Below are 13,113 nucleotides of genomic sequence, written 5' to 3'. Positions count from 1 at the left end.
TTGCTGTTTCATTTCTTACCCTGCAGAACAAACAAACAAATAAACAGAAGGAATGACATGACCACATGCTTTTGCATATTACAAACAGCTAAAATTTAACTACAGTGTTTCACAAAATCTACAGTAACTATGCTATAAATGTGACTTTGTTGCCATGTCCTTGTAGGATGCCAGAAATGTCAGAAATGGCTGCTGAAGACTTCACAGTAGTAGTTTAAGGGTTTTCATCTGGACTTTGTTTTTAAAGTTGAAAACGTTTCACCTCTTATTCAAAATTGACAAAGCCTTTTGGATAAGAGGTGAAACGTTTTCAACTTTAAAAACCATGTCCAGATGACAGCCCTTAAATCTACCATGATGGAATCAACGTGGATGAATGACAATCTTCATAGACATAATGCTGAAGACTTGTGACATTTTTGGTTGAGCCTGCTACGCATGATATATTTTTAAATGGACATCATCAGATATCATCAATTTGTCTTTTTTTTTCAACAAATTTTGATAGTAAAAAAAAAATCATGATATATAGATAAATAAATAAATATAAAGTAAAACAAATTGTACAATTTAAAAAAATGTGTAACTAGTTTCAATAAGAATTAAACACAATTTAATTCAAATTTATTTTACATTAAACATAAAAAATATTAAAAATATATATATACATTTTTAGACTTATGAGCGCGCGCTGTCAAACGGCGCGTGCACTGTTGGTCCTCCTCTTCCGCGTGCTTCCTCCCTCGCGGAAATCTTGGTGCTCCCTGGCTCGTGCTCCTTTTAAAGCAAACTGGCACTGAGTGAGATTTCTCACTCGGCCAGAAGACGGGACACGGTGAGGAGCTGCTGTGCCTCTCATTCTACACCCTCTCCTGTCGTCACCCCATCCGTGTAGTTTAGTTCTTTTCTTTTATCGTTTACATCATTAGCTTCTTCTTGTTTCAGTTATGTATCGGTATTTTGGGGAACTGTTGAGCCGCTCTGCGGGCAGTGCCCTGGCCTCGGGATGCGTGGACTCCGCTCTCCCAGTGTCGTCGTCTTTGATGCGGGTCCGTCGCTATGCCGATGCGGCCAACGAGCCCGACGACCCCAACTTCTTCAGGATGGTCGAGGGCTTTTTTGACCGCGGTGCCACCATCGTCGAGGACAAACTGGTGGAGGACCTGAAGACCAGGGAAACCCCTGAGCAGAAGAGACATCGCGTGCGGGGCATCCTGCGAATCATCAAGCCATGCAACCACGTCCTGAGCGTGTCGTTCCCGATCAAGAGGGACAACGGAGAGTGGGAGGTGGTGGAGGGGTACCGCGCCCAACACAGTCAGCACAGGACGCCCTGCAAAGGGGGTAAGCACCGAGCAAGCCCTCCTCTACTCCCCGCTAGCTTAGCTAGCTGTAGCGTCCGTTAGCAGTCAAGCTAGCCTAACAATGCATTGAAATGCTTACTATAAACAGACGACAAAACAGTACAATTTAACGCACTATTACGAAAAGAAAAAGGCATAACTTAGAGAAAGGTGGCACTAATTTTCTACTTGTGTATGTCAATGACCTTCCTAAGTTCCTGCCCACCGAATATAGCGGTGATGATTAGCAGTTAGAAAGAAAGAACGCAAACTTAAGCAGTTTTTGTTTTTAGAGTACAGTTAAAGTGTACCAGTTTCTCCCTGTTGGACTACTTTTATTCCAAATCTAAAGAGGTGTCTTTCAGAGGATGTTCATGCAAGTGTCAAGCTCTACATCAGTGCTATAACTAACCTAACTACAGGCCAGGGCAAACTGAATTATTTTCCCCCAAAAAAACTTTATTGACAAAACTGGCAAGCAATAACACACAATTAAACTGTATTTAAATATGCTCCAAGGTTTTAATAAATCTGAGCACTGATAATGCATGGCAATAATGTATAGTAAGCCCTGTAGGCGTGGAAGTCTGCAGATGGGGGTGTAAGTGTTTAAAGACATGCTATTTGCTAGCATGTTACAGGTGGGGTAGTGTGTGCAAGGCCTTTGAAAGCCTGCAAAACCTGCTTGTTAGAGATTATTAGTGAGCCAGACAGTTTATGTTGTTGGCTGTTTAAAAGTGATATTTTTTTTTATTGTAAGTGATCTGGATGCCAGCTTTATCATCCTTTATGCATACTTTTGTTCTTTTTCTTACCATATCGACACTGGGTGTCTGCATTTGAAATGGTTTTAACATCACTGTACACCAGAACATTAAATGTTTCTTATGTTAAATCAATAACAGCCCGGCTCTGTACATCTCATAAAAAGTCCAGGATGTTTTAGGCATCCGAACAAAATCCTCCATTGCATTTGTCTGGAGTGAGCATTTGATTCGTTAGTCAAAACTTTTCTATTAAAAAAAAAAAAAAAAAAAAACCTGTAAAACTTTTAACGATTCCTTTTTATACAGTATAAAAGTTTGTGCCTACAGACAGTACTTTTATCTTGTTACAGGAGATGTCAGGGTCATTGGCCTAAACCAGGGGTTTCCAAACTTTTTGCAAAGAGTGGCAGATTTGATGAGCTGTAAGAGTCACAACTTGACACCTGAAATCTAATAACATTAAATTTAAATGAGCATTTCAATGAACATTTATTGCAATGGTATACTTTTAATTTCTTCCCATAAACATCTAAATGTGTTTTTGCCAACATAGCTGTCAATATTTCAATTTTTCACACTGTTTATTCTCAGTAAGCATGTCGTAGATGGCGTGTCTCGTCTGGAGCCGTCTCTTCATGGTGAAAAGGAAAATGTTTATTTAGCCAACCACAATCAAGAAATCGTACACAAAGTTTTAGAAAGTGCTGGGTGCTGCATATGATTGATTTTTCTGAAAAGAACCTGTTAGAAATATGGGCCAGTCTTAACATGAACATGATTGAACATGCCTGGTCTAAATGTAGCAAAGCATGCACTTGTCATGTCCAACTTCATCCGTTTCTGGTTGTGCAGCTGCAAAGTTGGATTCGTCAGGAATAATGGGAAGAGCTAAACAAGCTGTTATCTTTCAAATGGATTAATCATTAATACTGAGTGCAGACCCTTGTCTGCATGAAGATCAAACTACAAAGTGCAAAAGCTGTTTTTGCACTTGAAACCCGACTTTAATGGCCAAACTACAACCTGAATGAGCAACGACTATGGATGTTTGGGATTGTACAGCTTTTTACTGGTCATATCTGTTAGCATCCGTGTTTACCCATCCCTGGAAGTTACGTTTTTTTTGTCTCTTTAGAAGTATCGCTAAAAGACAATCCAGACATTATTTGCTCAGCTGCTGATTCTGCAGGGCTGCCCAACCCTGCTTCCTCACCCTGCTACTTTTCCAGCTAATCCTGCTCCACTTGCTGTTTACCTGACTCCAGTCTGTTCAGTCATGCACAAATTAGAATAACATCCAAAATACAAATTTTAGAGCAAATTGTGTAACATAATTGCTGTCTTCAGTTGTAAAAGAGCTCCTGGGTATTACTGCATTTCACTTTCAGTCCTGACTGCACACATAAAGCTGCTGTGGAGACAAGAACTCTAAACTGTATCTTGAGCCCGTTTTTTTTTTTCTGCCCCTCAATTTCTGTTCGCCATTTTAAAGGAATGTGTTTACGTAATTGTTTTGGTTCTTGTTGCTGTGGCAGGAAGTCGGTTGGGTGGACAAAAGCAAGTCTGTATGTGATATTCTCCAGCCGTCAGGCCTCTTTTCCCCTTTTAATGTGTTTTTTTTTTTTTTCCTGAAAAGATGTTCAGTCTAAGCGGGAGTATAAAAGCTGTTTCCCAGAATGTTTCATCTTTTCCGTGTCGAAGGCCATTGTGTAATTTAATACTGCAGCAAATGCAGCCTGTGGAGGATAAATGGAAGCCTTGATCTGCTATAATGTGACAGCAGTTAGCAGGCTCTCAAAGGGAAGTTAATGTATAGTTCACATAGTTTTCCAGTCTCCTCTTTGGGGGTGTGCCCTTGGCTTTTCTCTGTGAAAGGAACCCTGGAAGGGCTATTTCTGGTATGGCTGTTCAATCTCCCTCACGCAGGCATCGCACCAATGACGTTGAGCCGTTTGGCAGGCGTGGCTCTCTTTTATGACTTCGTTCGGTGGTTCTTATGTTGCTACAGTAACTGTAGTAAACGTCACACAACAGGAACATATGACTGTAGCTCCAGGGGTAGAGGCTGGAAGTGGAGGGTTGTGGTTTGCTATCTCGGCCTCCACCCGCCAATTATTTTTATGGAGTGTCGGCTGAGTAGTGCTGTAGAGCATAATGAAAGTACTACAACCTTTCTGTTCAACCTTCCCTTGTACAATAAGACTCTTTTAGACAGATCAGTATTATAATTTACCAACTTTGCATACGTGTATGTTTTTCTTTTAAATTGAGGGTATTGAACGCCTGGTTTTGTTGTTTCTGCAGGTATCCGCTACAGCACAGACGTGTCTGTGGATGAGGTGAAAGCCTTGGCCTCTCTGATGACATACAAGTGTGCTGTTGTAGGTGTGTATTAAAGTCTGTGATCATGTTTTTTTGTCAGTTTTTTTTTTTTTTTTTTTTTTTATACTGATTGCAAATTTGCTCAAAGAATGACCCCCCCCTACTTTTCTGAAATAAATAAATACCTCTATCCTCTTCCAGATGTGCCATTTGGTGGAGCCAAAGCTGGAGTTAAAATCAACCCCAAGAATTATTCTGTAAGCATTTGGATGCCAACCCTTCCTTCGTCCCTCAGGCTCTCCCACACACACTCACAAACGCATTTAGGCACGTTTAACTGGATGCTGCAGTATTTCAAGTGCAAAAGCAGATCCTGAAATAAACATGGAAGCAATTAGAGCGTTGACAAACTTCCCCAAAACTTTGGCTTTGGTTGTCATTAAGGCAAAGCAACATTAGAAAGAAAATGTTTTGTCTCCTTGATCAAGCTTCACTTGTGGAGGTTACAGTTTGGTTGCCGTGGAGAAAATGTCTCCGACTTGTTGAGATGTTTCCACTTAAAATCTACATTTTGTTGTAGGACAACGAGCTGGAAAAAATCACCAGGAGATTCACCATTGAGCTGGCCAAGAAGGGTTTCATCGGTAAGTCCTCTAATGAGAACCCTGGTTTGTTGCTTTTACACCTAAAGTGATGTCTTTCCACAGTGGGTGTGGCTTGATCTCTTGTGATTTTTCAGTAAAGGGTTGTATTTTTCCATTAAGAGAGGCATATTTCCCGTGGTTTTCTGGCCTGTTTGTTCAGGATGGGTGAGCCCATGGTGTGTTTCTTCCTGCCAAGGAGGATTAGACGGCTAAAGGAAGAAGGATAGAAGCTGTATTTAAAAACTTACAGCTGGATCCTGGAACTTTTATTCACTTTTATAAGAGCATTTTTGAATAAAAACATTCTTTTTAGATCCCATGTTGTTTTAAGGCAATATCATTTTAACAGATCTCATATTCAGACAATAATTTATTTCCATATTTAACATTATATTTATTTTCATTCACAATCATATCTTTTTTTAAATAAATGCAGCTGAATGAAGGCGTGTTTACCTTTTTAATTTGTTGTAAAAAAAACGTTTGGAAAAAAGGTTGTGCTTATGTGCCAATGAATGTCTTTTTCACATAAGTGGAGAAGATGAATGAGGAGGCGGAGTCAAGCTAATGTGCAACATAAGTGTACGGTAACTTTTAAATGGAAAGGCTGAATGCACTTTAAGTTTTAACAAATAATTGGCAGTGAGGGAGAATAATTGGTCTGCGATCATCATGGAGACTCTAAAATGGTTTCCTTGAAGGGTTGTAGTGTTTACTGAAGGTTTACATTTATGATCACTGCTATAAACCATATTTTAGTCTGTACTGAAAGTCTTTTCCTGGCTTCATGAAGGTAAATATTTGATGCACGAGCTTGTTTACCTCTACATCTTTCTTTTGCAACATTTGCTGCGGTTTTGAATTTCAAGAATACAAGGTTCCCCCTTTCTCTATGTCACTAGCTTCCCTGCATGCCGACTTCTCTTTTTAGATCGGGGGTGGGGGGGGAGTATATATGCATGTCACAAGGTCACAGTTCTCGCGTTTCCACTTGGGCCTGGCCCTGTTTCTTCTGCAGGACATTCACACAGAGATCAACAGGAGCAGTCGAGCTCAGAACTGAGACATGCAGTCGTCAGCTGTCCTGCACAGATTGCTTAACCCCTCCCTCTTCACCTTTGTGTTTACCAGGACCTGGCATTGATGTCCCTGCACCAGACATGAGCACCGGGGAAAGGGAGATGTCCTGGATTGCTGACACATATGCCAACACCATTGCACACACAGTGAGTTGAAAACACCTCCCAGCGCAGATGTGCAGCACCCATAACCCATCTGACACGGCCACAGTTTAGTCTGAAACAGGCCAGATTTGAAGGGAGGAGTGAGTCACGTTTAAACTATGAGCAATGGTTTCCTACCCCCCTCCCTTCCCAGACAGCTATGGAGACATTCTTCCTCTCTTTAAAAGCTGCTTTCACATTCAGGCCTGAGAGTCTCTCTTTTTTTTTTTATTTGCTTAGTTTATCACTTTCCAGTGGAACAAACCAAACTGGGGAAATGTTTTTTTTTTTTTTTGCACATTCTGTGCTTGTGCTGATTCCATAGAAACCAGTTCCTGTCCTGCAGTTTTAAAGCAGAGTTTGAAAAGGACTACTACTGTCTTCCAACAATCTTCCTTTTATTTTTCCAATGAGTTCTTCATAAACTCACCAAGATAATCACTTTAAAACTCCTTAACAAGGAGACACACAGTTAAATTCCACACGAAGCTTACAAATAAAGGTTATTTATCACGTCACCTGATTATAAGTTATCAGAATAATTTCTTCATTAATGACCTGTGTTTTACTGGCTGGAAACCCTCATAGGATGATGGGAAACATTTCGGTGTTGGGTATTGAGAGCAGAGGGCTTGTGGGTATTTTGTGCTGACCTTAGTTTAGAGGCTCTCTGGTCGGGTGGCACAATGTTCTGCTGCATGTGTAGCATGCGAAGCAGCCAACGCTGTAGCAGACATTTATAAAGGTTCTGAATCTAATAAATATTTGGCTTGAGGTGAATATAAAACGGTTTTATTTTTGTTTTTCGGACTTTACAGTTTTTAGAGTATATTGTTTATGTCTTTAGTAGTTGAAGATGTTTTATTTTGACATGACAGTAGATCTAATTCTAAAGCCAGTGGTCTCAATAACACATTTCTAACTGATGCTGCATATTACCCATAATCCTCTTTGCATTTATTTGCAGGACATCAATGCCCACGCATGTGTGACCGGAAAGCCCATCAGCCAGGGAGGAATCCACGGACGCATCTCGGCCACCGGTCGTGGAGTTTTCCACGGCATCGAGAACTTCATCAATGAGGCCTCCTACATGAGCATGCTGGGATTGACGCCAGGCTTTCAAGACAAGACCTTTGTCATTCAGGTGTGAAAAATCTCCCTGTTGAGTCGGTCAGACTGTCGTACAAAACAATCGCGTTCTTTGAGGATTCAAAACTTTATTAAAGTTTCTGACGCAGGGCTTTTGGAGCTGCGTCTTAATCAAAGCGCTGCCATCTGTTCTAACCCAGATCCAGACGGTAGTGAGCTGAAGTCTGACTGTGGAAAATGACTCAGAAATTGTAACCAGCTTGATCTCTCTGTAGAAAACTTGTCACAAATGTATCGTCCAGTGTGTTGAAAAAGCATTTTCTCATAAGGACACAATCATTCTGTGAAAGAAGAACTCACTGTGTGGAGACAGAAAGAGCAGTGTCGCCTGTTTCAGTTCCTTGTGTGCTACAAGAACAACTCGTGTCGCACAAACATGGATGCACAAACATCGTAGAAATATAATAATAGGTTTTTATATCAAAAGTACAATCTGACATTTATGACCTTTTTATAGTTTAAATGGATTTTGTCTGTGGCATTCATGTGTTTGTGCTCATGTTTCTTTGCAGGGTTCTAATTTTTGCTTAACCACATTGCTTCAGTCTTCCTGCAACTTTCAAAGAAACCGTGTGTTTTTTTTCCCCTCTTTTTTCTAAAACGGCACGTGAGGAGTTTGTTTTTATGGTCAGATAAACATCAAAGAAGAGTAAAAGTCGTGACAACAGCTGAATCAGGACACGGATTTTCAAAAAGTTAATCCTTTTGTATGTGTTTGAGGATTATGCTGGGCTGAGATTAGGATTCACTAGAGATTTATCAGTGAGACTGGAGCATCTCAAGTATCTACACTAGCAGAGTTCGTCCTGCTGGAGTATAGACACACAAACTTCTATACCGCTGCAAGCTTAAGAGAAACTCTCTAGACTGTGATCCGATCTGATCAAACGTCTGGATGCAGCAGAACAACCCCATATTATGAACTGCAAGCCAATCCCAGAATGCCTGATGCAGAAATGCTCTGAGGCAGTTTAGAAGTTGGTGTGTTTAAACTCCAGCAGGACAAACTGTGCTAATGCACATAAATTAAAAACAATGCAGATGTCGTCAGTTCACCAGATAAACCAGCTATGCTCTCAGTTTGGTGAGTTTACCAAATCAGAGTCCCTGATTGGTCAAAGTTCAACCGGGTTTAGCTGTCAATGCGCGTTTTGTACGGAGAACCTTAAAAACGTGTTTGAATGTGGAAACCCAGAACATGCATTAGTGTTTACAATGACTTTTTACTGGAAGTTGCTGCTTGAACACTCATGGTGGTGTGTACGTACCATGATGCTGTACTTGTGTTATTGTGTTGTGTCGTAAATGACTTGCTATGGTTTGCCTTTCGACAGGGCTTTGGTAATGTGGGCCTTCACTCCATGAGGTACCTTCACAGGTTTGGTGCCAAATGCGTCGGCATTGGTGAGATCGATGGAGCCATCTACAACCCAGATGGCATTGACCCCAAACAGCTGGAGGACTACAAACTGGTACCAGCACAGCATCCCTGCTCTCACTTTGAATTATTCTTCCTTTTTATTTATTTCTCGTAATCAGACTCATTTCTCTGTCAATCAACAACGTTGACACTAATCTCGCCCCTCTCCCTTTTCTGCAGCAACATGGCACTATTGTCGGCTTCCCAGGAGCCAAGCCCTACGAAGGGAACATTTTGGAGGCTGACTGCCACATCCTGATCCCTGCCGCTGGAGAGAAGCAGCTCACGCGTAACAACGCCGGCAGGATCAAGGCCAAGGTAAACGCCGGGATTCAAACACAGCAGTTGTTGTGAATCTCTGTTGTTTGAAGGATTTATTAGGATGAGCAGAAAGTAACTGGAGCGTTTTTACTTTTTCTGTGGAGATCATTGCTGAGGGTGCTAACGGCCCCACCACCCCAGGTGCTGACAAGATCTTCCTGGAGAATAATGTCATGGTTATTCCTGTAAGTCTCTTTTTTTCAAAACAAATCATGTACGACTTCATAACGGACAGTAATCCTGGAGGGGTGGATCTGACTGCCGTGGCCTTTTCTCTGCAGGATATGTACCTGAATGCCGGTGGTGTGACCGTGTCTTACTTTGAGTGGCTGAAGAATCTCAACCATGTCAGCTACGGAAGGCTGACCTTCAAATATGAGAGGGACTCAAACTACCACCTTCTCAGTAAGCACAGAAGTGTTGAACAAATCCTCCAAAACCTTCGTAAACAACTAAAGACAAACTTTCAATTCTTCTATTCTAGAATCCCAGCATTCACACTCACATTAAAGACTTTAGCAGATTGTTAAAATTGTTTATTGGCCTACAAATGATCCCACACTAAAAGATGTTTTAAAAGTATAATTTAACAAAGGATCTAAATGTAAAAGTCAAGAAACTACCGATGAGTTTTTAAGAAGTATTACTCTGTCTGATAAAATCATTTGATCATTCTCTTAAACCTGACACAAATGAGGTGAGAGTTCAGAATGTTCCTTTTTATATACAGAGGATGCCGTGTGTTTATCAGACTAAGAGAAGAACTCCGTCGTTTGGTTTATAGTTTTGAGACGTTTTTAAATAGATCGACATGTTGAGTTTACATCATGTGACCCGGCCCGGAAAGGACTGCTTGTGTGAAAAAAGGAACACTTCTAACCCGTAAGACCCCAGACCCATTTCTCCCTAAGATTTCTGATGTATTTCTGTTACACTGATGGGTTCTTATGGGTTTGAAACATGCCAAAATGAATATGTTTAAAAATACATTAAAAAAAAGGTAAATAAACCACATATTCCTACCTTTACCTTTACTTCATGAAACAATCTTACTAAAACATTTAAAGACTCTAACAGTTTTAAACTGTTTTAGTTTTATTCTATTTGTCATCTTAAGCAATTGCATTTTCATTTTTAAAACATTTTAAAATTCATTTTTACTAGCAGACTTGATGATCTGCTTTCTTTGTGGTTCAATGACAGTTTCACAGAAATGTTAGTGGTGTTGGTAAAAAGATTTAGAACTTTAATATTAGACGTTTGCTGAGAGTAAAGATCTGTACATTTGCTTTGATTTAAAGTCAAGTCAAGAATTTCATTTTTTTTTTTTTATTTAAAAAATTTTGAAGATCTTTATTTGTACAGTAAACCCTTGTTTTTCGCGGGGGTTACGTTCCAAAAAGAACCCGTGATAGGCAAAATCCGTGAAGTAGAATCCTTCTTTTTTTTTTTTACAATTATTATACAATTAAATACTCTATTATACCTTGAAAAGAAAGAACAAACCATTTTACAGGCTCAAGCATTTTTTTCACAAATAGAAATACTTTAGAAACGTTTTTTTTCAACAAATACCTTCTGTTCTGTACTGTCAAATAATAATTTTAATCATCAATGTGAACAGAATCCCGGAGATTAGCCCCGCCCACCGCGACCCGAGTAATTGGATTAAACGGGAGAAAATTTAAAATGATTATGAATAAAATACAAAGAACAGTGGGACAAATAGTGACTGAGGTGTATTTCACTGCTCTTGAGACTGAGCCGCTGCATCCTGACTCTACTCTGCAGTGTTTTCTCCCTTTGAAGCCCGCGGTTCAGGTGTGTTCGTTCGGGGGAAGAACATAGTGATAGACAGTTGTTGCTCTTTTTTTCTATGGGTTTTGGAGAAACTCGAAATTGCATAGGAATTTGCACGTACGTGTTGTAAATTTGGCAAGCTGTTTTACGTACGTGTACATATTAAACTGCAACGTTATTGATGCACAGGTAGAGAAGAAGCGGAGTGACTTTTTAGCCAATCAGAATGCAGAACACAATGCACGCTGCAAATCCGTGAAGTAGCAAAACCGTGAAAAGTAAACCGCGTTATAGCGAGGGATCACTGTACTCCAATTTTTGACCAACAACATAATCCCAAATAAACATTTTTGGGAAAATGGTCTCTTACCCTAAACTCCATAAAAAACATGACAAATGTTTCCATGTTTTTGGTCATATGTTTGTATTCATTTTAACAGATGACCTACCAGGAGTGTTCAAACGGTCTCCCAGTAGTTTCATGTTATTGCTTTTGTTGTGCGTTTGTTTCCTGGGTTGTGACATCTCCATAAAACCATCTGTTTGTGTGTTCAGTGTCTGTGCAGGAAAGTTTAGAAAGGAAGTTTGGGAAGCAGGGAGGACCCATCCCCATTGTACCAACCGCTGACTTCCAGGCCCGAGTTGCTGTGAGTAACATTTAAAATCAGTAAAACGGACAAAATAATAATCATTTCTTTACTTGTTGGATTAAGTCCTGTAAAGCTGGTTAAAAGGATTTTAGAAAAAGTTAAAGTGACTTCAGTTTCCGTGCCTTATTTTTTTTATCAAAGTAAAAATGTATATAAATATATATTTTAATGTCTACTAATCAAACAAAAGGTTGTTCCATATTTCCGCTGAATACAAAACTGTTTTAATCCAAATTTCTGTCACAGGGTGCCTCTGAAAAGGACATTGTGCACTCTGGGTTGGCTTACACGATGGAACGATCCGCACGAGTGAGTCACTTTTCTACCATCCTGCTGTATAATGGGTCATAACAGTTTTGTCAGGACTCAACTGTCATTTTTCTAACTTTGAGCCTCATTTCCACAGCAAATCATGCGCACAGCCAATAAATACAACCTGGGTCTGGACCTGCGGACGGCGGCGTACGTCAACGCCATCGAGAAAGTCTTCAAAGTCTACAACGAGGCGGGGCTTACCTTCACATAGACGTCTCATCCAGACCTGCACTGCCTCACCTTCCTCCTTCCCCCAAGCTACACCCTCCCCTGTCCTGCTTCTCCCTGCATTGTAAAACAACCTTCAGAACATATCACTGTTTACCGCTGCTTATAGGCTCAGTAGCTGGCCTGGTGTTTATTCTGTAACCGTCGTGCTACCATTATGTTTCCGCACCCCGTCCTGCTCTGTCGTCTCTTCTGCCTGAAGATCCAGAGAAAACTGAGCGCTCTGTCCGCAGGGAAAGTCCAGAGCATTGGCCCCGCCCCTTAGCCGTCAATCAAATGTTTCCTATATTGTGGAATAGCCATTTTCACTGCATTCTTCCTGTGTTTGCAGGGCGCATGTGTGACCGTCTTGTTGTTTATGTTGACACCACTACAGTTGCCTTATTGCTGGAAGAGGTCTACTCAAAATAAAAAAGAAAATGCCACTTTAAGCTAATTTAAAAGAATTTAGACATAATTAATATTAAAGAATAGAAAATAACTTTAGTTTTTCCTCTATCTCGTAGTGTCAAGCTCAACAGTGATGTTTCAAACTTTTAGGACTCCTTTTTTTCCCCATCGTTTTTACTGTATTGTGGGTGGATGCTCTCCTCCTTCCCTACATTTTCCTTCTTTTTATCTTTCCCCTTCGCTTCAGCACAGCTTCTCCCTAACTGCTCTGCTGGCCGAGAAAGAGGAGCAGAGATGGGCGCATGGTCATTCTGTGATCCCCCACCCTGTTTTCTTCTATCTGTCCTAATATTCAGCTGAAAAAGTTCATTTTGGAGGAAAATATTTTTATTTTTTTTTCTTTTGTTTTGGAAACCAATAAAGTGTTCAAAAACATCTTATTTTGTGTGATTCTTCAAAGAAGGTCAATATGAAAGCGGTGGGAGCGGAATCAACACTTTTAATTTTAAAGTTTGATTCAAATTCTGGCACTTCCTGT

At 40.3% G+C, this 13,113-nt stretch overlaps 1 protein-coding gene across 2 annotated transcripts; it reads left to right on the top strand.

The window, feature by feature from the left end:
* Positions 1-690: 690 nt before the first annotated feature.
* On the top strand, positions 691-13,010 carry glud1b (glutamate dehydrogenase 1b). Of its 2 annotated transcripts, XM_023949285.2 has the most exons (14): positions 691-835; positions 946-1,344; positions 4,415-4,495; positions 4,634-4,689; positions 5,013-5,076; positions 6,208-6,302; positions 7,267-7,446; positions 8,786-8,923; positions 9,052-9,189; positions 9,297-9,377; positions 9,474-9,597; positions 11,548-11,639; positions 11,889-11,951; positions 12,049-13,010. In XM_023949285.2, the coding sequence occupies exons 2-14, from the start codon at positions 948-950 to the stop codon at positions 12,166-12,168; spliced, it is 1,629 nt and encodes a 542-aa protein (XP_023805053.1). In that variant the 5' UTR covers positions 691-835; positions 946-947; the 3' UTR covers positions 12,169-13,010. The 2 variants fall into 2 exon arrangements, with proteins under 2 accessions (XP_023805053.1, XP_023805052.1); XM_023949284.2 differs by having other exon boundaries at positions 805-1,344.
* Positions 13,011-13,113: the final 103 nt, after the last annotated feature.

This window comes from Oryzias latipes, chromosome 19 (assembly GCF_053564925.1).
Source record: "Oryzias latipes strain Hd-rR chromosome 19, Olatipes_Hd-rR_3.1".
Taxonomy (NCBI): Eukaryota; Metazoa; Chordata; class Actinopteri; order Beloniformes; family Adrianichthyidae; genus Oryzias; species Oryzias latipes.
Note: the sequence above shows the minus strand (reverse complement) of the source record. Positions and strands in the feature narration are given on the sequence as shown.